The sequence below is a fragment of the Macaca mulatta genome, chromosome 1, assembly GCF_049350105.2.
Source record: "Macaca mulatta isolate MMU2019108-1 chromosome 1, T2T-MMU8v2.0, whole genome shotgun sequence".
Classification (NCBI taxonomy): Eukaryota; Metazoa; Chordata; class Mammalia; order Primates; family Cercopithecidae; genus Macaca; species Macaca mulatta.
Window position 1 is genome coordinate 36,836,940 of NC_133406.1, and position 24,522 is coordinate 36,861,461.

General features: G+C 44.0%; 1 protein-coding gene across 2 annotated transcripts in view; it reads left to right on the plus strand.

The window, feature by feature from the left end:
• Nucleotides 1-24,522, plus strand: part of AXDND1 (axonemal dynein light chain domain containing 1) — a 201,704-nt gene that overhangs the window by 72,574 nt on the left and 104,608 nt on the right. For both annotated transcript variants that reach the window (XM_078000904.1, XM_001115400.5), the window contains exon 15: nucleotides 208-283. In XM_078000904.1, the coding sequence (XP_077857030.1) occupies nucleotides 208-283 (76 nt within the window). The remainder of the gene's footprint in view (nucleotides 1-207; nucleotides 284-24,522) is intronic.

Sequence of the window (24,522 nt, forward strand, 5' to 3'; positions counted from 1 at the left end):
ATTGCTCAGGTCTGAATAGAATCTGAATTTATGTTTACAAATTTAATGATAAATACCTGTGGGGAGAGGGGCTGGACCTGGAAGACATGCTTCAAAATTATTGAGGAGAAATATATTAGTTGTTTAGTCTTTAGTGTATAAACTGATGATTTTATTTGTTTATGCCTTATTCTGAGAACTTTCTCTTTTTCTTTTTTCTTCTTTCAGTGAAAAAGACATTTTATCCCCTAATAACGGAAATGTATTTGATTCAGTTATTTTAGACTTCAAACAGTGGCAGAAGGTAAGACTTTTTAATAAAGAGCTTGGCAATCAAAGTGCTGGTTGTAAACTTGGCATTCCTGACCTACAACTGAGTCACATCTCATCCTTTTTTTTTTTTTTTTGAGACGTTGTCTCACTCACTCTGTTACCTAGGCTGGAGCGCAGTGTGATCTTGGCTTACTGCAACCTCCACCTCCTGAGTTCAAGCAATTCTCCTGCCTCAGCTTCCCAACTAGCTGGGATTACAGGCATGTGCCACCACGCCCGGTTAATTTTGTATTTTTAGTAGAGACAAGGTTTCACCATGTTGGCCAGAATGGTCTTGGACTCCTGACCTGAAGTGATCTGCCCACCTCGGCCTCCCAAAGTGTTGGGATTACAGGTGTGAGCCACCATGCCTGGCCATATCTCATTCTTTAAAAATGCCCTATTAGGGGCTAGCACAGTGGCTCACACCTGTAATCCCAGCTACTCAGAGGCTGAGGCGGGAGAATCACTTGAACCAAGGAGTCAGAGGTTGCAGTAAGCCAAGATTGCAACACTGCACTTCAGCCTGGGCAACAGAGCTAGACTCCATCTCAAAAAAAAAAAAAAAAAAAAAAAAGCAATGTTAAGTTTTATGAACGACAAGGAAAAAAGCAAGTGCTCAGGGACTTCAAAAAATATGCTTAAGGCCGGGCGCGGTGGCTCACGCCTGTAATCCCAGCACTTTGGGAGGCCGAGGTGGGCAGATCACAAGGTCAGGAGATCAAGACCATCCTGGTGAACACGGTGAAACCCCGTTTCTACTAAAAATACAAAAAATTATCCGGGCTTGGTGGCGGGCGCCTGTAGTCTCAGCTACTCGAGAGGCTGAGGCAGGAGAATGGTGTGAACCCGAGAGGCAGAGGTTGCAGTGAGCCAAGATCACGCCACTGCAGTCCAGCCTGGGTGACAGAGCCAGACTTTGTCTCAAAAAAAAAAAAAAAAAAAAAAAAGGCTTAAATATTCTCAGTTCTATTTCAGATTTTTGGGTCAAATTAAGTTAGGCTGCTAGGAAAGAAATCAGGAATTTGTTATTGGTCTATTCAGGGATTCGACTTCTTCCTGGTTTCGTCTTGGGAGGGTGATGTGTCTAGGAATTTATCCATTTCTTCTAGATTTTCTAGTTTATTTGCATAGAGGTATTTATAGTATTCTCTGATGGTAGTTTGTATTTCTGTGGGGTCAGTGGTGATTTCCCCTTTATCATTTTTTTATTGTGTCTATTTGATTCTTCTTTATTAGTCTAGCTAGTGGTCTATTTTGTTAATTTTTTCACACACACAAAAAAATAGCTCCTGGAATCATTGATTCTTTGAGGGGTTTTTCATGTCTCTATCTCCCTCAGTTCTGCTCTGATCTTAGTTATTTCTTGCCTTCTGCTAGCTTTTGGATTTGTTTGCTCTTGATTCTCCAGTTATTCTAATTGTGATGTTAGGGTGTTGATTTGAGATCCTTCTAGCTTTCTGATGTGGGCATTTAGTGCTATAAATTTCCATCTTAACACTGCTTTAGCTTTGTCGCAGAGATTCTGATATGTTGTTTCTTTGTTCTCATTGGTTTCAAAGAACTTCTTGATTTCTGCCTTAATTTCATTATTACACAAGAGTTACTAAGGAGCAGGTTGTTCAGTTTCCATGTAGTTGTATGGTTTTGAGTGAGTTTCTTAATCCTGAGTTCTAATTTGATTGCACTGTGGTCTGGGAGACTGTTTGTTATGATTTCAGTTCTTTTGCATTTTCTGAGGAGTGTTTTACTTCTGATTATGTGGATGATTTTAGAATAAGTGCCATGTGGCACTGAGAAGAATGTATATTCTGTTGAATGTATATTGGGTTGAGAGTTCTGTAGATGTCTACTAGGTCTACTTGATCCAGAGCTGAGTTCAAGTCCGGAATATCCTTGTTAATTTTCTGTCTTGTCAATCTGTCTAATATTGACAGTGGGGTGTTAAAGTCTCCCACTACTATTGTGGGAGTCTAAGTCTGTTTGTAGGTCTCTAAGAATTTGTTTTATGAATCTGGGTGCTTCTGTGTTGGGTGCATACATATTTAGGATAGTTAACTCTTTCCCTGAATTGATCCCTTTACTGTTATGTTATGCCCTTCTTTGTCTTTGTTGATCTTTGTTGGTTTAAGGTCTATTTTGTTAGAGACTAGTATTGCAACCCCTGCTTTTTTTTGCTTTCCATTTGCTTAGTAATTAATAACTTATCAACCAAAAAAACGCCAAGGACCACACAGATTCACGGCTGAATTCTACCAGAGGTACAAAGAGGAGCTGTTACCATTTTTTCTGAAACTATTCCAAACAATTAAAAAGGAGGGACTCCTCCCTAACTCATTTATGAGGCCAGCATCATCCTGATACCAAAACCTGGCAGAGACACAACAAAAAAAGAAAACTTCAGGTCAGTATCCCTGATGAATGTCGATGCGAAAATCCTCAATAAAATACTGGCAAACCAAATCCAGCAGCACATCAAAAAGCTTATCCACCATGATCAAGTCAACTTTATCCCTGGGATGCAAGGGTGATTCAATATACACAAATCAATAAGAGGAATCTATCACATAAATAGACCCAGTGACAAAACTCACATGATTATTTCAATAGATGCAGAAAAGGCCTTTCATAAAATTCAACATCCCTTTATGTTAAAAACTCTCAATAAACTAGGTATTGATAGAACATATCTCAAAATAAGAGCTATTTATGACAAACCCACAGCCAATATCATACTGAATGGGCAAAAGCTGGAAGATTCCCTTTGAAAAGACAAGGGTGCCCTCTCACCTCTTCTTTTCAACATAGTATTGGAAGTTCTGGTCAGAGCAATCAGGCAAGATAAAGAAATAAAGAGTATTCAGATAGGAAGAGTGGAGGTCAAATTGTCTGTTTGCAGATGACATGATTCTATGTTTAGAAAACCCCATCGTCTCAGCCCCAAATCTCCTTAAGCTGATAAGCAACTTTAGCAAAATCACAGGAAACAAAATCAATGTGCAAAAATCACAAGCATTACTATACACCAACAATATACAATACACAAGCAGAGAGCCAAATAATGAATTAACTTCCATTCATAACTGCTGAAAAGAAAATAGGCCGGGCGCGGTGGCTCAAGCCTGTAATCCCAGCACTTTGGGAGGCCGAGACGGGCGGATCACGAGGTCAGGAGATCGAGACCATCCTGGCTAATACGGTGAAACCCCGTCTCTACTAAAAATACAAAAAACTAGCCAGGCGAGGTGGTGGGCGCCTGTGGTCCCAGCTACTCGGGAGGCTGAGGCAGGAGAATGGCAGGAACCCGGGAGGTGGAGCTTGCAGTGAGCTGAGGTCCGGCCACTGCACTCCAGCCCGGGCGACAGAGCGAGACTCCGTCTTAAAAAAAAAAAAAAAAGAAAAGAAAATACCTAGGAATACAGCCAATAAGGGATGTGAAGGACCTCTTCAAGGAGAACTACAAAACACTGCTCAAGGAAATAAGAAAGAACTCAAACAAATGGAAAAACATTCCATCCTCATGGATAAGAAAAATCATGATTGTGAAAATGGCCATACTGCCCAAAGTAATTTATAGATTCAATGCTATTTCCATCAAATTAGCATTGACATTCTTCACAGAATTAGAGAAAACTACTTTAAATTTCATATGGAACCAAAAAAGAGCCCATATAGCTAAGACAATCCTAAGAAAAAGAACAAAGCTGGAGGCATCATGCTACCTGACTCCAAACTATGCTACAAGATGACGGTAACCAAAACAGCATGGTACTGGTACCAAAACAGACATATAGACCAATGGAATAAAACAGAGACCCGAGAAATAACACCGCACATCTACAACCATCTGATCTTCGACCAACCTGACAAAAACAGGCAGTGGGGAAATGATTCCCTATTTAATAAGTGGTGCTAGGAAAACTGGCTAGCCATATGCAGAAAACTGAAACTTGACCCCTTCCTTACATCTTATACAAAAATTTACTCAAGATGGATTAAAGACTTTAAAATCCAAAACCATAAAAACCCTAGCAGAAAACCTAGGCAATACCATTCAGGACATAGGCATGGACAAAGATTTCATGATGAAAATGCCAAAAGCAATTGCAACAAAAACCAAAATTGACAAATGGGATCTAATTAAACTAAACAGCTTCTGCACAGCAAAAGAAGCTATCATCAGAGGGAACAAGCAGCCTACAGAATGGGAGAAAAGTTTTGCAATCTATCCATCTGACAGAGGTCTAATATCCAGAATCTATAAGGAAACAAATTTATAAGAAAAAAAAAAAAGAACAACCCCATCAAAAAGTGGGCAAAGGATATGAACAGACAGTTCTCAAATGAAGACATTTATGTGGCCAACAAACATGAAAAAAAACTCAACATCACTGATAATTAAAGAAATGCAAATCAAAACCACAATGAGATACATCTCACGCCAGTCAGAATGGCAATTATTAAAAAGTCAAGAACCAATAGATGCTGGTGAGGCTGTGGAGAAATAGGAATGCTTTTACACTGTTGGTGGGAATGTAAATTGGCTCAACCATCATGGAAAACAGTGTAGTGATGCCTCAAGGATCTAGAACTAGAAATACCATTTGACCCAGCAATCCCAATACTAGATATGTACCCAAAAGAATATAAATCATTCGGCTGGGCGCGGTGGCTCAAGCCTGTAATCCCAGCACTTTGGGAGGCCGAGACGGGCGGATCACGAGGCCAGGAGATCGAGACCATCCTGGCTAACACAGTGAAACCCCATCTCTACTAAAAAAATACAAAAGACTAGCCGGGCGAGGTGGCGGGCGCCTGTAGTCCCAGCTACTCGGGAGGCTGAGGCAGGAGAATGACGTAAACCCGGGAGGCGGAGCTTGCAGTGAGCTGAGATCCGGCCACTGTATTCCAGCCCAGCGATAGAGTGAGACTCCGTCTCAAAAAAAAAAAAAAAAAAAAGAATATAAATCATTCTACTGTAAAGACACATGCACATGTATGTTTATTGCAGCACTATTTACAACAAGAAAGACTTGGAACCAACCCAGATGCCCATCAATGATAGACTGGATAAAGAAAATGTGGTACATATACACCATGGAATACTATGCAGCCATAGAAAGGAATGAGATCATGTCCTTTGCAGGGACATGGATGAAGCTGGAAACCATCATCCTTAGCAAACTAACACAGGAACAGAAAACCAAACACTGCATGTTCTCACTCATAAGTGGGAGTTGAACAATGAGAACACATGGACACAGGGAGGGGGAAAACCACACATTGGGGCCTGTTGGAAGGTGCAGGGGCAAGGGGAGGGAGGGCATTAGTCAAAATCGCTAATGCATGCTTGACTTAAAACCTAGATGATGAGTTGATAGGTGCAGCAAACCACCATGGCACACGTATACCTGTGTAACAAACCTGCACGTTCTGCACATGTATCCCTGAATTTAAAGTAAAAAAAAAAAAAAAAAAAAATTCTATGTTGAACACAAAAAGTTTGGTAGATACCAGCTTTACACCTTTTTCTTCTTTGAATATATATTTGCTTATGCAGGGTAAGAATTAGTAACTTTTGCTTTCATGTGTAGCTTAAAATGACAGCTCTACTGTATATTACATTGTAAAGCTTTGTTTCTCCTGATGTATGTCTTCATCTATAAAACAGACACTCACTGAAAAAAAAAAAAGGAAAGAAATTAGGAAAATCTACTTGGGTGGCAGTGAGTGTAACCTGCATGGACCTAGGGGGACTGAGCGAAGGGGGGCAAATGCGGGAATCAAAGGCAAGAGACAAAAGAGTATATTTGGAAGAAAGGGTCAGGGGCCACCTTGCCTCTAGTGGACAAGGGCCCTGAGCTTTACACAGCCCTCCATATTTATTAGGCAAAAGAGATAGCAAGAAAGAGGGAGTGATTGTTGGGTAATTGTCAGTCGGCCATTTGGTTCACAGCAGGCTTGCAAGACTGCATTCTCTGAACAATAGGTGCTAGATTTCTCGGTAGATAACTTCAAGGAGCCTGGTGCCAGGGAGTGATGTCCCTCAGCAAACCTTTTGGTGGCAGGCGCAGTGTGAGTTTGCTCACATCCTGCATTCATGATAAAGTTTGCTGTTTGATCATATAGCCTCAAGTGGAATGCTAAGTTGGTCACGTCCCACAAGTCTTTGGCTCCCTACATATCCCCCTTTCTGTTTATGTATTAATTGAAAGAAGGTAGAGCCAGGCTGGGCAGCTCTCATTTTCCAATTGGCAGTCCATCTGGTTTTACAGACTATGAACAGAAGACAGAGACAAAACAACAACATTCTAAGAACTACATGTAAGATGTTAAGGTGGTGCTTTAGATAGGTCCAAGGGTTGAGGCTCTTCAGGCCTTGCTGGAATTTAGTCCAGTCTTCAAAAGAAGGCTGAAATTCTTGAATTTGCCTATTTAAATCAAGAATTTTGTTTTGTAATTCACCAGTATTATAGGTGATGTTGGATGTGAAAGCTCCAGGCAAATCAGCTTTCATAGGGTTCCATGGATACTTGCTTTGGTTATATTCTAAGTTGGTTACACAAATATGAGTGTAATTAAAATGACAACGCATTTGCTGCTGCAACTGCAAGCTTTGTACTTGTTCCCCTAACCATAGAACCGTGGATTTTTAACATCGCCACTTCAGTTTGTAACTCAGTGTTAATTTTATTCTGAAGTAGCCATGCTTGGTCGGCTGTGTGCATCCAGTTCTCCAGGTACTGAGCTGTTTGAATAGAATTATGCAAAGCTACAGAGGACATCACAACAGAAGTTATGAGTGGTGATCAAGGTAACAGTAGCAAAAATGATCATGCTTAAGGCTCTACAGACATGATGAATAAGCTGAATTAGAAGTTTCACAAAATGCAAAGCAGGTGTGGCAGCCCCAGGCTCAGACAGATTAACAGGAATCATAGTCCAGGGATGCGACCTAAAAACTATGGAAGTAGAGAGATTATGTGTTTCAATGTGCTATGATTAATGCAGTGATATCACTGGCAAGATTTGCAGGTCAATTGGGTATTGTGTACCTGGAGCTGGTCCTTCCTAGCTGCCAAAAAAGGGACTGTGTTGCTTACTATTGCTATTACTGGATAATATTCCAACCCAGATGTTACCATTCATAAACGGGAGCGCTGCCTTCTATATCATCTCTTGAATTGGTCCTTTCCTCCCTAGATAAGGCCAGAGGAAGAGGCGCGCTAAAGCCTGCTCCATGCCAAGCAGTCTGGGCGGCAGACTGGGATTGGATCTCGGTGTTGTGTAAAGAAGAAGCATTAAAAGCTTGCTGCCAAAGCCAGTGAAGTTTGTGCCATGATTTCTGATTTTCATCTTTTCCGTCTAATTGACTGTTAGGTCCCTAATCCACAATGTCTCCACTTACCAGTGGACCAAGACACTGGGTCCACAGAAGCGGGTAGGAACTATTGAATGGAATCTATTCTGTATAATCAGCACAATTAGGGCAACTGGGCCAGGAATGGTTGGTTAGCACACCAGTCACATTAGTAGAACCAAGACTTAATAAGTACATAATTTTTCCATAGTGACTCAACCATGTTTGAGCTTGAATTGTAAGATAGCTATGGCTGAGTGATGTCTTTGTAGTGATACACAAAGGAAGTCCTTCCAGTGGAGGGTATAATTAATGACATTATTCTGAGAGTCTAACTGTTCTACGTCAGGGGAGTTAGGGGTCCTGGAGCCCACTCTCCCTGATCGTGACAGATCTCAGGAGGAGTGTCACTCCAAAGTATAGGTTGTACTGCTGGGGGACTGGGAACATATGCCCAGTATGTTTTTGCCTCTGCGCAGGGAAAACATACTGCACAGGACATTATGGCTAACATGGCCAAGAATATGGAATCAGGGATTTTTGCCTGTCCCTGAGGCTCCAGTAGTTTCTCAGCTGCCTGTGTGGTTTTCTTGAGTTGTCCCCACGTTATGAGGATTGATGTCATCGTGACTGTGGTCAGCCTTCTCTCCGTCTTTGCACTCAGGCTCAGCTGGCTCATGGCTCATATTGGAGGGACCAGGCCCATGGTTGGCCACCCTGGGTTCCTCCAGTCTCCCGTTCCATGGTCACACGCACCTTGAGGGCACCCACACAGTTTGTCCATCTCCTGTAAAAACACAAGCATACCCTCATCCCTACATCAGTAAATCCACCGGACCTTTCCATTTTCCTTCTTCTGTGGATTTCCATAACATTTTCGAATAAATTTTCCTCTTTTCCTCTAACACTTGCCAATGTCTTTCTGCTGGAGTCTTATAATTTGTACCAGGAGTCAAAAAATTTAAAGTAAATAAAGCTAAATGTAGTTTTGATTGAGGTGGTAGTTTGCCTCTTATACTCGCTTTTTGTCTTTTCAACATGCATTGTAATGTTTGATGTGACCGCTCTATAATGCCTTGTCCTCTGGGATTATAAGGAATTCCTGTTTTGTGGGTTATAGCCCAAAGCTGTAAGAAATTTTGAAAGGCATACTAGTGTAAGCGGGTCCACTGTCAGTTTTTAATTGTTAGGTATCCCCATATGAGCAATTGATGACAGACAATGTCACTGTACATGACCAGCTGTCTCACGTGTTTGGCATGTAGCATGCGGCGTATGAGAATAAGTGTCTATAGTCACGTGAACATAGGTAAGCTTACCAAAGGTTGCTATGTGTGTAACATCTGTTTGCCAAATTTCATTTGGAGCCAAACCTCGTGGGTTACAGCCTTCTCCAGGGAGACATGCTGGCAAGTAGGACAGGTTTGTATTATAGCCCTAGCTTGGCTGTGAGATAAATGGAACATACAAGTAAGGGCAGAAGTATTTTGGTGCAGCAGCGCATGAGACACTCGAGTTTGCTGAAACACAGAACCAATCAATTTGTCTGCTTTTCATTACCTAGAGATAGTGGCCCAGAAAGTTGTGTGTGAGAACGAATATGAGAAATATGAAAAGGAGCTGCATGAGAGTGAATAACTTGTTGAAGTCTTAAAAATAAATTCATCAGTTCTGGGTCTAGTGTACTTTTAATTGTAGCACTTTCTTTTTTTTTTTTTTTTTTTTTGAGACGGAGTCTCACGCTGTTGCCCAGGCTGGAGTGCAGTGGCGCGATCTCGGCTCACTGCAAGCTCCGCCTCCCGGGTTCACGCCATTCTCCTGCCTCAGCCTCCTGAGTAGCTAGGACTACAGGCGCCCGCCACCGCGCCTGGCTAATTTTTTGTATTTTTAGTAGAGACGGGGTTTCACTGTGGTCTCGATCTCCTGACCTTGTGATCCGCCCTCCTCGGCCTCCCAAAGTGCTGGGATTACAGGCTTGAGCCACCGCGCCCGGCCTAATTGTAGCACTTTCTATGTGACTGGCTACATTTACAGCATAAGCTGAATCACAGATGACATTGATAGGATCGGAAGCTGTGAGCTCCAAAACCTGAATGACTGCAATTAGCTCTGAGCGTTGAGCTGAAACCCGAGGTCATCATTATTTGAGTATGTTTTGGTCCATAGATAGCAGCACAACCTTTGGAAGGGCCATCAGTAAAATAAATTTGTCCACCTGGAATAGGTTTGTGGTGAGAAATCACAGGAAGAATGAAAGAATGGATTTTATAAAACTGTAAAATCTTGTCTGAGGGGTAGTGGTTGTCACGTGCGTCCGTGTGAAGAGACCACCAAACAGGCTTAGTGTGAGCAACAAGGCTGTTTATTTCACCTGGGTGCAGTCGGGCTGAGTCTGAAAAGAGAGTCAGCAAAGGGTGGTGGGATTATCATTAGTTCTTATAGGTTTTGGGATAGGAGTTAGGAGCAATGTTTTGCGGGCAGGGGGTGGATCTCACAAAGTACATTCTCAAGGGTGGGGAGAATTACAAAGAACCTCCTTAAGGGTGGGGGAGATTACAAAGAAAGTTCTTAAGGGTGGGGGAGATTACAAAGTACATTGATCAGTTAGGGTGGGGCAGAAACAAATCACAATGGTACAATGTCATCAGCTAAGGCTATTTTCACTTCTTTTGTAGATCTTTAGTTGCTTCAGGCCATCTGGATATATATATGCAGGTCACAGGGGATATGATGGCTTAGCTTGGGCTCAGAGGCCTGACAGTGGTTATCTATAGCACCCACGAAGTCTGCTGTTATGCCCAGACCGTTTATTCCCCGAAGAAGACCACCAGAGTCCAGAGTCAAAGCTAAGCAGCAAGGATCTTTATTACAGGTTCGAACCTGGAACTCTCCCTCGCTCGTGAAACGAGACGGGAAGGAGAGCTCCCCCACTGAGCTCCGAGCAGTGTTATATAGTCTAAGAAAAGTGGGCATAGAGTTATTATACAAATCAGATATATGATTGGCTAGTGTTTGAACAAGGCGATTTGGCTAACTATGATTGGTTCCCGCCATTTCTGATATTTTGGTTCAAACTTTGAGGCGGGAGAGCAGGTTTATGGCAGCAAGAGTTTATCTTACTTAAACACGTCTTGTGACCTTGCCTCAGAACTTACAAAATCTCTGGTATGTGCAAAACAAAATCTCTGGTACGTGCAGAAAACCAGGTACTCACAGAACTTACGAAATCTCTGGTATGTGCAAAGATTAGAGAGCAGAACAAGGGTGTAGCGGGTGGGGGGCGGGTACACATCTATCTTTGTGTCCTTTCATTTCCCCCTTCTCATAAGTAACTGGATGTCCAATCTTGGATTTCCAGAGTCTTATAATATAGCCTCACTTTCTGGGTGCAGGAGAGGCTGGTGATGGCTACGGAGGACCATTAGTTGGATGGTATCAAACCTTTCTCTGACAAATTGTAAAATTTTATTTACTACACAGGGGCCTATAGTGAATAGAAGTAGTAAAGACATTAGGGGGCCTAAAAGGGGTGCCAGAAGGGAAAACATTGAAGAGCTCCACCAATTGTTAGTGGCTTTAGTGAATTGTTGCTTTTTCATTTCTAAGCTTAGTTCGTGTAGGCGTTGGACTCTTTCCTCAACTAACCCTGACTCATTTATATAGAAACAGCATTCTTCTTTGAGGAACATACAGGTACCTCCTTTCTCAGCCGTGAGTAAGTCTAAGGCTCTGCGGTTTTGAAGGGTGACCTGTGCTAGGGAGGTGAGCTGCCGCTGAAGGGAGGCTAGGGAATAGGCGGAGTCTTCCATAGCAACAGAGAACTGTTGTAACAGCTTGTCGTTTTCTATCATGGAGTGTTGTAGGGCCCCTCCTGCTAACCCCGCTGCGACGACAGAGGTGGTTAAGGATATTCCGGCAATTAGTGATAGAAAAACTGCTCGTCTATGTCGCGCAGTTTCAGTTGGGGCAGTCCCTGCCCAGCCTATGAACTCTGCCGGGGTCAGCAGGGTCAGTCGGGGAACTAGTGTAACAGGGATGCACAACTGTCCGTCAGAGATGCTTTTGGACAGAGTTTTTAACAGAGTCATATTACACCAGAAGAACACACCAGGGGGAGCACGTATGGGGCTATTAGGGTATGTAGCCGTCTGGTTGCAGAGGCTGCTACTAAATGCTGAATAACAGTAGGGGTATTTCTCTTGGTATGGGTCACGGTACAGGGCTACATCAGGTATTGCAACTGTTGATGAATTAGAATCTGGCATATAGTTTGTGGGTGGGGAGGAAAGGGGAACAGCGGTTAATGGTGGTCTTCCTAAGGTTGCACACATAAAGCAAGAGGACAGGTCGCCTAAACTGGTGAGGTTGGCGAATGCTAGCCCTTCTTGTAATAGGGTTAGCCAGGAGAAGGGCTGCAAGTCTTGTGATAGCTTGGTTTCCTGTCTGTGGATTTGTGTATGGATTAAGGGTCGAATCTGGACTAGACTCCGCCACAAGTACAGGTGGCTACTAGGCCAGCTACTACTGGCATCGTAGTAGACTGCCCCATGTTGGGGCGATGTCCACCGGGAGTGCCCTGGATCTGTTATTATCCAAGTGAATATGTTGGGAGTCCCTGTCGGGTAGTGAGTCCTGAGGAGGTTAGACTTTCTCGGGTATTCGTCCCATACCCTGGCTGAGTGCATTTTACAATAGTGGTATGGGCAACCTGCATTCTGGTGCCACCAATAATTCTTACAATTATATTCAGTCTGATTATATTCAAAACAAATCATGGGTATCCCCGGTTGGGCAATTTGGAAATTAGTGAAATTGAGGTAAATTGGAGTATTGCACCTGGAGGGGGGGCAGTCTGCACTAGCTAGCAGTTTACCCGCTTGGGGGGTTTCCCCGGGGTGAGTTTTGTTCTCATAGAGCCAGAACCTCCAGACATAGGGATTAGACGGCGCAGCAGTGAGGAGAGTCAGATGTATAAGGCATAAAAGCATAGGCAAGCTAGGCATGGTTACGGCTATGTGGGTGACGGTGCAGGGTTAGCTTTAAGGGATTGTTCTTAGCTTTGTCTACAGTCCATGTAACCGGTGCTCCAGACGGCTCGAGAAGGTCGGATGTTGGGTCCACTGGTTTGACGTGTGTGTAGTGGATCCACGAAGCGATGCCTTCTACTTTGAGAGCGGTGGGAGTAGTCAGGAGTACTTGCAGTGGTCCTTTCCACCTGGGTTGAAGAGTTTCTTGCCGGTGGCGCTTGACTAGGACCCAGTCTCCCGGCTGGAACGGATGAGGCGTCGGCGGAGGTCCTGCCTCGTACAGTTCTCGTAGTCTGGGCCAAATTTCCTGGTGAATTTTCTGTAAGGCTTGTAAGGAGAACAGGAGCTCAGAGACATTTTCAGTTTCAGGTTTGAGTAAGTCATCTTTTAGACTGGGGACCAGGGGTGGGGGTCTGCCATACATGATTTCATATGGTGTGAGGCCCAGTCTGTAAGGGGTATTTCGGGCCCGGAACAGAGCGTAGGGGAGAAGTACTACCTAATTAGCGCCAGTCTCCATGGTCAATTTAGTTAAGGTCTCCTTCAGAGTCCGATTCATCCTTTCTACCTGTCCTGAGCTTTGGGGCCTATAAGCACAATGTAATTTGCAATTTGCCCCAAGAATGGAAGCCAAATCCTGACTTACCTTAGCAACAAAGGCTGGTCCATTGTCTGACCCTATTTGGACGGGAAAGCCATACCTGGGGAGGATTTCTTCCAAAATTTTCTTTGCTACAACCTGAGCAGTTTCTCTCTTAGTTGGGAACGCTTCTGTCCATCCTGAAAAAGTATCTACAAAGACAAGTAAGTACTGATACCTATATTTTCCAGGCTTTATCTCAGTAAAGTCTATTTCCCAATAGATACCAGGCCTAGTTCCTCTACACCTAATTCCTGCGGTGGTCTGGGTTTGGGGGCAAGCGTTGTTTAGTTGGCAGGCTTTGCAATTTGTTGTGACATCGCTGGCCAGTTCAGCTATGCGCCTGATTCTAAACTTGGCGTGCCTGATTAAGTCCATCATTCGCCGGGCACCCAGGTGGGTTGTCCGGTGGATGTGTTCCAACACCTGCCATCCTAATTTTTCTGGTAGGATGGTTTGGTCATATCAGTCCACCACCCATTTTTAACCTGTTTTAGGGGAAGCGTGTTCATCCATTCGCGATCCTGTTCGGTATAGTCGGGAAAACATGGCAAATTTCGCGGGCCAGGATCGGGGAGCTGGAGCGCGAGGAGCTGACTGGGAGCTTTTGCTATGCTCCTTGCGGTTTGGTCGGCTAAGAAGTTGCCTCGAGCAATTGGCGTAGTTGGTTTCTGATGCCCAGGGCAATGTACGATAGCCAATTTCTTTGGTTTCCACAAAGCAGTTAATAGAGCTAGGATCTCTTGCTTGTTTTTTATTTCTTTGCCTTCGGCTGTTAATAGTCCCCTTTCTCTGTAGATGGCCCCATGTATGTGCGCAGTAGCGAAAGCATTGCGGCTATCCGTGTATACTGTTAGTTTTTTCTCTGCCCCTAGGGTGAGGGCCTGTGTGAGGGCTATCAGTTCGGCTCTTTGGGCCGATGTCCCTGGAGGCAAGGGTTCCGCCCAGATTACCTCAGTCTCTGACGTTACAGCCACTCCTGCATACCGCTGGCCTTGGTGGACGTAGCTGCTGCTATCAGTGAACCAGGTGAGTTCTGTGTCGGGGAGCGGATGATCTTGCAAGTCCTCCTGCACCCCATGCACCTGAGCCAGTATCTCAGTGCACTCATGGAACGGGGTGTCCAAGTCTGGATTTGGCAGCAGTGAAGCAGGGTTTAAAGAGGTTGGGGGCAGAAAAGTTATTCTGAGGGGGTTTAACAGCAGTCCTTGATAGTGGGTGAGCTGGGCGTTACTCATCCATCGGTCCGGCGGCTCCCGGAGGACGCCTTCAATGGCATGCGGGGTTATAACGCGCAACTCTTGCCCCATGATAAGTTTATCAGCGTCTCGGACCATTAGGGCGGTCGCCGCGATTATCCGCAGGCAGGGTGGCCAGCCAGCAGCCACTGAATCTAATTTTTTTGACAAATAGGCAACTGGCCTCTGCCAGGGGCCTAGGTACTGTGTTAACACGGCTTTTGCAACACCCTTACTTTCATCTACGTATAAGTGGAAGGGCTTGGAGACATCAGGGAGCCCCAGCGCGGGGGCTGATAACAAGGCAGTTTTGATTTGTTGAAAGGCCAGCTCAGCCTCTTCCGTCCAATTGAAGGGCTGCCATTCCTTTGTTGCCTGGTATAGGGGCTTGGCTAACTCAGCAAATCCGGGTATCCATAACCTACAGAACCCTGCCGACCCCAGGAATTCTCTCACTTGCCATGTCGACTGGGGTCTAGGGATGCGTAGGACTGTTTCCTTTCGGGCTTTGGTTAGCCAGCGTTGCCCCCCTTTTAATAGGTACCCCAGATAAGTTACCTCCGACTTGCAGATCTGAGCCTTTGTTGCTGAGGCTCGGTAGCCTAGCTCCCCCAGAGTCTTCAAGAGGTCCTCAGTCCCCAGATCTTCATGAAGGGCTTCATCGAACAGGGTTGGCGAGTTCTTGAACCCTTGTGGCAGCCTGGTCCATGTTAGCTGACCGTTGATGCCCCTCTCAGGATCCGTCCATTGAAATGCAAAGAGTCCTTGACTTTTGGGAGCCAGAGGAAGGCTGAAGAAAGCATCTTTTAGATCAAGAACGGTATACCACTGTTTTTCGGGATGTAAAGCACTCAGAAGGGTGTATGGATTGGGCACAGTGGGATGTATGTCTATGACCCTTTTATTAACTTCTCTTAAATCCTGTACTGGCCTGTAGTCCGTACTATTGGGTTTACGAACAGGTAACAGTGGAGTATTCCAGGATGAGTGGCAAGCCCGTAGGACTCTCTGGTCTAGGAGTCGGCGGATATGGGGCGTAATTCCTTCTCTTGCCTCCAGGGGCATAGGATATTGCCGAACCCGAACCGGGTCCGTCCCTGGCTTAACTTCCACAAATATGGCAGGTCGATGTTTAGCTAGCCCTAAGCCCCCAGTTTCTGCCCACGCTTCAGGGAAACGCTGGAGCCAAGAGTCAATTTCCTGATCGGGGGGCTTTTGCTCTTGATGGAGTCTGTACTCATCTTCTAAGGTGACAGTCAGGATAGATATTGGCCTGTTTTGGGAATCAGTTATCTTGGGCCCTTCTGGCTCAAAGTGGATTTGGGCCCCCATTTTTGTCAGCAAGTCCCTCCCTAGTAGAGGGAAGGCCTCTCTGGGATGACTAGGAAGGAATGGGAGACTTTTCCCGTTCCTAAGTCTACAGTCCTCTGGGTTGTCCAGGAGTATTTTTTGATGCCTGTGGCCCCGTGCACCCAGGATGTTTTCTGAGACATTTTTCCAATTGGTTTGGTTAGGACTGAGCGTTCCACCCTAGTATCGACCAAGAAGCGAACTGGGGACCCCTCCACTTGCAAAGTTACCCTGGGTTCGGGGAGGGGGTCCGAACCCCGTCTTCCCTAGTCAGAGTCCTGGGTAACGAGTACGGAGGTAGGGTTAGCTGGTCTCCGTTTCTTTGGGCAGTCTTTAATCCAGTGACCACGTTCCTTGCAATAAGCACACTGATCCTTTTCTAATCCTTGCCTAGAGCCTTGCTTTGTCTGCTTTCTGCTTTGGCCATTCCCTGCCTGGAGGAAAGCTGCTACTAAAACTTTGGTCATTTCTTTGGTTGCCTTGAACTGTTTTTCTTCTGGAGTATCCCTATTATTATAAACTCGCTGGGCCATCTGAAGGAGGTCCTGAATCTGCTTTCCCTCTAAACCTTCTAATTTCTGGAGTTTTCTTCTAATATCTGATGCTGCCTGGTTTACAAAGGACATTACTACCGCAGCCTGATTTTCCGGTGCTTCCGGGTCCATAGGGGTATACTGTCTGAAAGCTTCCATTAATCTCTCTAAATACACAGCGGGGCTTTCTGTCTTACCTTGTAACACAGAATATACTTTAGCCAAATTGGTGGGTTTGCGAGCTGCAGTCCGGAGACCCGCCATTAGAGTCTGGCGATAAATGAGCAGTCGTCCCCTACCTTCTGCCGTGTTGTAGTCCCATCTGGGCCGGGTCAAAGGAAAAGCCGCGTTAATGAGGTCAGGATTTGCAGTTGGCTGGCCATCATCTCCTGGAACCAGCTTTCTGGCCTCAACTTGGATTCTTTCCCGCTCCTCCGTTGTGAACAGGATTCGGAGGAGCTATTGACAGTCATCCCAGGTTGGCTGGTGAGTAAACATGACACTGTCTAACAACGAGGTTAGATCTTTGGGATTATCAGAGAACCGAGCATTTTGGGACTTCCAATTGTATAAATCACTAGTGGAAAAAGGCCAATACATGAGACGGGAGAGCCCGGTATCATCGAGCGATCCTATTTCTCTGAGAGGCAGGGCTACGGTGGAGTCAGGGAGTCGGGAAGCTTGGTCCCGCAGTACGCAGCCTCGCGTTCGGCCGGCCGGCCCCCCCGGGTTACTTTCGCTCTCGGCTGCTTCCGCTTCTCGGTTTCCCTCTACGGAAGCACCACCCTGGGGGACTGGGTCCTGCGGGATAAGGTGCGGATATGGTGGGGGAAGTGTGGGTTCTAACGTTAGGGGATCCTGGCTGTCTGGCAGCACAGGGGCCGAGGGAGCAGAGGGAGTCCTTTGTCTTGTAGGTCGCATTACTAGGACCTACAAGGATGAATGGAGTTATCCAGGGCGGGGGGTCTTCCACAAGATTTTGCCACACTAGAATATAAGGAATTTGATCAGGATGTCCTGACTGCCCTGGCAGGAAAATCTTAGTTTTTACCTTAGTAATAATAGAGAGACAGAAAGTTCCTTCGGAGGGCCACCCTACGCCGAAAGAGGGCCACTCCGAATGGCAGAAAGTAACTAGCTTTCCCTTCTTTAGTTCTACGCTTAAGTTACGCCCCCGAGCCTTCACATCCTTAAAATTGGTAACAAGGAGTGACAGCGGCGTGCTCTGGTTGTTGCCCATCTTTGGACTGCTCCTACAAAGAGAAGGAGGGACGAAAATGAGTGTGAAGCAGAGGGGAGTATCCGACAGGTCCGGTCCTGGAAGGGGAAGAAAAGGTTTTATGTTTCGCTTTGGACTTACACTTAACACTTAACAATAATGGACAGACAGTGAGAAACGATGAGCCTTCGCGAGCGCGTGTTGGACTTCCGACCTGAGTCAGACAGGGCAACCAAGGATGGAGGCCCCCAGATGGGCACTGGGGGACGTCTCCCACCAGTCCCGAGTGGCTGTCTTTTAGCGCGTCCGCCAAGACCATGCCACTTATAAAACAGACCAATACAGATTACAGATTATGGATTTCGCGAAATTTCAGGGAGACAGACAGAGACAAAGACAGAGACAGTGACAAAGCCGGCTTACCTACAGATTAAGATCCATTGACTTGGGGGTCTGGTGGGCTTGGGGGAAATCCCGGACGAGCCCCCATTTGTTATGCCCTGACCGTTTATTCCCCGAAGAAGACCACCAGAGTCCAGAGTCAAAGCTAAGCAGCAAGGATCTTTATTACAGGTTCGAACCTGGAACTCTCCCTCGCTCGTGAAACGAGACGGGAAGGAGAGCTCCCCCACTGAGCTCCGAGCAGTGTTATATAGTCTAAGAAAAGTGGGCATAGAGTTATTATACAAATCAGATATATGATTGGCTAGTGTTTGAACAAGGCGATTTGGCTAACTATGATTGGTTCCCGCCATTTCTGATATTTTGGTTCAAACTTTGAGGCGGGAGAGCAGGTTTATGGCAGCAAGAGTTTATCTTACTTAAACACGTCTTGTGACCTTGCCTCAGAACTTACAAAATCTCTGGTATGTGCAAAACAAAATCTCTGGTACGTGCAGAAAACCAGGTACTCACAGAACTTACGAAATCTCTGGTATGTGCAAAGATTAGAGAGCAGAACAAGGGTGTAGCGGGTGGGGGGCGGGTACACATCTATCTTTGTGTCCTTTCACTGCAAAAGCAGTTTGCCAGGCAGTTGACATTTCCCAAGCTGCGGCTTGTTGCTGGGAGTCTAGAGGAACAATAATTTTGTCAGGATCATATCCCATAAGCATTTTTGACCTATGCTTGCCCATAGTCACAATTTGTGTAATTAAAAAAAGATAAATTTGCAAGGTTTTGACTGTTTGATGAGGTAGAAAGAGCCATTCTGTTACTGTTACAGACTTGTCTATAGACTGGCCCCAAAGCCCTGTTGGAGAGTGGGGGGTAGAAAGAATAAACAAAGCAAAGGTTTTTGCGGTTGTAGCCATGTGGCATGTCTCTGCAGTAACATTTGCTCTACAAGCCGTAATTCGTAATTCGGCTTCTGCCTCTTTAGTTAATTGCCGCAGGGAATTTAAAGAAGAATCTCCTTGCAGGGTTTAGTAAAGATATGTGAGTCGATAGGTAGCAATACCTAACATCAGGCGTAGCCAATTAATATCTCCTAATAATTGTTGAAAATTATTTAAAGTCTGTGACCTGTCTTTATGGAGAACTACTTTCTGAGGCCATACACTTCTCTCCGTAACAACAGTTCCTAAGTGTTGGTATGGGGAAGTTGTACCTTTTCTGGGGCTATTTTGAGATTCTATTTAGTCAAAGGCTGCTTAGTTCCTCTGAATAACTGATGTAGGATTTGATCTGTAGGAGCGGCCAAAAGAATATCATCCATAAAATGAATGATATAAGCAGTAGGAAACATATTCCGAGGCTCCTTTAATGCCTGTCCTACAAAATGCTGACAGCGTAGGACTGTTAATCATGCCTTGGGGTAAAACTCTCCATTGATAATGAGAAACAGGTTCTCTTTGATTAATAGAAGGCACAGAGAAGGCAAATCGAGGCTTATCCTTCTCGTGTAAGGGTATAGTAAACACTCCTTAAGATCTATTACTACAAGAGGCCAGTCTTTTGGAATAGCCACTGGAGATGGTAAACTTTTTTGTGAGGCACCCGTTGGTTTAATTTTTGCATTAACAGCTCTTAAATCATGTAGCAGTCGCCATCTTCTGGACTTTTTTGGAATAGCAAACACTGGAGAATTCCAGGGGCTGACTCCTCTTTGTGTCCGGTGTCCCATTGTTCTTTTATTAGCTGCTGAAGTTGCATCAGCTTATCCTGAGATAGAGGCCATTGATCCACCCATACAGGTTTGTCACTGAGCCATTCTAATGGTAAGGCAGTGGGCGGCGGAGAAATATCAATGACCCCCATCAGAAATCCTGACGTCCTAGCCCTTTTCTGTTTTTGCAGTTACTGATACTGGGTTAGGATTTCCTTGAAGAAATTTTCCTAAACCTTTTCCATTCTGATATCCCATGTTCTTCAGCATTTTAAATCCTGGGTTATCAAAGTTTTCATTTGTAAGTCTCATATCCCAAGGTGTAACTAAGTTTTGACCCCATAAATTGATAGCTATATTTGCGACATAAGGCTGCAAAGTACACGACTGTTCATCCAGACCAAGACAAGGTAAAATCTCAGGGCTCTGTTGAACACTTTGAGCTGTTCCTTTCCCACTAAGGATGTAGAAGTTAATTGCAAGGGCCAGGATGGGGGCCATTGTCTTTAGATGTTACTGATACATCAGCTCCCGTATCCATAGGCCCATAACATTTCTTTCCTTTAATTTGTACCCACAGGTGGGTCTATTTAGAGGCTATTGGTTGTGATAGATTTCTCATGTAGTTGTGCTCCCAAACCCTTTATTTTCTCCTTTCTCCTTTCATGGAGAAGGGTATAATTTGCAACGAATAAGCGTAATTGAGCAAAGATCTCCCGGTTCAAAAACCCAAAGATCTTGTGACATTAAAACTACTTGAATTTCTCCTTCATAATCAGAGTCAATCACTCCTAGGACTACAGTGATGCCTTGCAAATTAAGACGACTTTTGCCTAAAATTAGTCCTGTGTATCCTGTTTGTAAAAGTCCCCAAATACCAGTGGGAACTTTGATAGGTTTGTCTCCCCTGACTAATGTGATTCTTTCTTTGGTGGGTAGCTCTAATCCTGCACTTCCTGGTGTTCCTGGGGTGAGGGAATCAATGTGCCTCCAGGAACCCATCCCTCAAATGGGGTTGAGGTCTGGACTGGGAATGCCCTCATTGTTTGTGGGGCCCGGGGCCAGGCCCATGTCTTGTTTCCTGGCAGGAGGGTGCCATTCTGATGAAATTTTGAGCGGCACTGATTGGCCCAGTGATTTCCTTTGTTACAGCAAGCACACAGTCCTGGCATTTTTTTCCGTTGGGTGGGGCACTGCATTGTAAGGTCCTTTCTGTCCTGAGATATGGCGGCATTCCTTTTTAAAATGTCCAGTTTTTCCATAATTATAACATTTTCCCATTTTAGGGTTTGACCCTTAGCTCCTTTTAGATTTGTCAACTGCTAAATTAGCCATTGCTTGCACTAACATTGCACAGCAATGAAGCTCAGTTCCTGCATCCTGACAAGGTCTGAGAAAATTTCCAAAGTTTTTTGTACACCTCACTGGTGCCATCGCACATTTACAGTTCGCGTTTGCATTCTCAAAAGCTGGAGCTAAGGTTAGCATTTCTGCAGCCACGGTATGAGGAATCTGACGCTTCACTGCCTCTTGTAATCTTGCAAGAAATTGCATATAGGGTTCCAGTGACCCTTGCATGATATGTAAAAATGATTGTACTGGGACTCCCTCTTCAGGAATTGTGGCCCAGGCACATTTAGCAGCCTGTGCACACTGCTGATAAGCGGCATCTGGGAGTGCCATTTGACATTCCAGGTCTGAATAAGGACCATTACCTAACAGCATATCCTCTGTAACGTCTCCATTTCTAGCAGCACGGTTCTGTCTAGCCTGGTCTGCACACATTTCTTGCCAATTTAAATTCCATGTCAGATATGCGCTAGCCGACAAGCAAGTTCGCACCAAGTGTTTCACATCAAAGGGTAAAAGACGCATAGCACCAAACACAGATTCTAGAAATCTTAAGGTGAATGGGCTCTGTACGCTATCATTTACCACACTTGCTTTTAATTCCTTTAACAACTTAAACTCTAGGGGAGTGTGTTCATGAATAACCTGCTGTGGATTATTTGGATCAGCCCTTACGGAAATAGGAAAAGCACAAGGTCCTAAGGGCTCTCCAGCTATGGCAGCAGAGCATAAAATTCTTTGTATTGGGGTTTCTATTTCTGCTATCAAAGGAGGTGTTTCAGATGTTTCTGCAACTGGAGGAGGTGGTATAGGCCAATTTTTATCCTCCCTCTCCTGTTTTTTATTTTCAATTGGAACTGTGGGTGGGACAACAGATTCTTTCAGATTTTTAGATTCAGCCTGCTGTCCTGCAGAATAATGAGGAGATAATGGCAGAAGTATAGTACGAGCTAAACTCCACGTGGAGAAAACTGAAGAATCAACTTTAAGACCTTTTTGATGAGCCTGTTTTAATCCTTCTCCTGCTCTGTCCCAATTTACCACATCAAGACTGCCTGCCTGTGGAAACCATGTGTTATGTGTAATAACCTCCTGCAGCAGCTTAGTCAATGTCTGAGAACTAACCTGAGGACCAGTTCATTTCAATAAAACTTTCAGCAACTGCACATAATGTTTTTCTCCAACAGACAAATTCTGCTCCGTGTTATCCTGATTCAGAAAACTTCCCATTCCCAGTACTTCTTTAAAGCACTGCTCCCAGTACCTCTTCAGGGTACTGACCTTATCTCCACTGCCGGCAGACTCATCCCGGCTTCCCCATTCGCCTTGTCAATTTCAGTTTCTCTGTTCCAGCAGATCTTCTTCGTTCACGTCCTTGAAGTCCTGTGTTCAGATGCTACTATGTAACCCGCACAGACATAGGGGGACTGAACAAAGGGGGGTGAACGTGGGAATAAAAGACAAGAGACAAAAGAGTATATTTGGAAGAAGGGGCCGGGGGGGCACCTTGCCTGTAGTGGACAAGGGCCCTGAGCTTTACACAGCCCTCTGTATTTATTAGGCAAAAGAGATGGGAGAAAGGGGGAGTGATTGTTGGGTAATTGCTGTTTGGTTCACAGCAGGCTTGCAAGACTGCATCCTTTGAACAATAGGTGCCAGACTTCTCAATAGATAACTTCAAAGAGCCCGGTACCAGGGAGTGATGTCCCTCTGCAAACCTTTTGGTGGCAGGCGCAGTGTGAGTTTGCTCACATCGTGCATTCGTGATAAACAGTTTGCTTGATCATATAGCCTCAAGTGGAATGCTGAGTTGGTCACATCCTACGGGCCTTTGGCTCCCTACAAGTGAGGGTAGTTCAATGCTATTATTTAATTGTCAGACATAAGTAACGTTTGTGCCTGTCCTATATCTGGCTTTTGTTTTAAGGACAAATTGGACTTTTAAAATTAATAACATCTTTTTTTATTGTGGTAAAATATATATAACACAAAATTTACCATTTTAATCATTTTAAAGCATACAGTTCAGTTGCCCTAAATATATTTATATTGTTTTACAACCATCACCACCATTCATTTCCAGGACTTTTTCTTTTCCCCAAACTGACATTCTGTACCCATTATACTGTAAGTCCCCATTTCTGCCTCCCCGTACCCCCTGGGCAATCTCATTCTACTTTCTGTTTATGAATTTGATGATTCTAGGCATCTCATATAAGTGGAATCATACAGTATTTTACTTTTGTGACTGGCTTATTTCCCTCAGCATAATGTTCATCCATTTTGCAGCAAGTGTCAGAATTTTCTTTCTTTCTGAGGTTGAATAATATCCCATTGTATTTATATACCACATTTTGTTTATACGTTAATAACAATCTTTAAGGGGTCAGAGCTTGGAAAATAGATTTCATTGATCAAATTACTATCACATTATAGTAGTCTGACAAAGGAAAATATATGTGACATTGAAATATTTCCAAAGTGAATATCGAAATCATTCCCTAATGAAATTGCATAAGATCCCAACAAACCATTTTCTTTTCTTTAGGAATGACTTGAACAGTATATTCTCAGAATTGAAGATATTTCCTGATCTATATATAACATGTCTAGTTTAGTGACTTTTTTTTTTTTTTTTTTTACTTTTTATCTGGCAGTTTTGACATGCATAGAAAAAATACAAAAAAGTCATATTTCTTCAATTTAGGAATAGTAATAGCTCTCATTTATTAAGCACTTACTCTTTGTGAGGAGCTGAAAATGTGTTTTCCATATATTATCTTACTTATTCTTCATGGCTGCCCTATGATGCAAGGCTTATAATCTTCATGTCCCAGATGTGGAAATTGAAGCCTAGGATGTTAAGTAACTTACCTAAGTTATCTATAAAAGGTAAGTGGCAGAATCAGAATTTGAGTCCAGATCTCTCCGGCTTCAAAGTTCTTACTCCTAATTGCTCTTCTACACTGTCTCCCCATGCTAATTACTCTTATTGAAGGCTGGGTAATGTTTCTATTATCTGAGCACAAATAATGCCCAATTATATATATAAATTGTACCTTATTTTTCCACAAATGTTTATTGATATGTCATGTTCAGCACTTGGACTTGGGTTTAGACAGATAAACAAAATGTGAATAAAACACAACCTGTATATTCTAGGCACTTTCCCAGTCTAGTGGGGATCATGTAAACAGATATATTACAACCTTACAAAAGCCAATAGTAATTAAACATGCTTAGCTTTATAGGACTTAATTGCCTATCTCTACTTTTTTTTTTTTTTTTTTTTTAACCACACAGAATTTAATATAATGATTTTCATCCTGGTAAACTATGGGTTATCTCACAGAGTATCAAAATTAGTTTAAATTCGTTTTAATTTAAAAAATAAGATATATGTCATA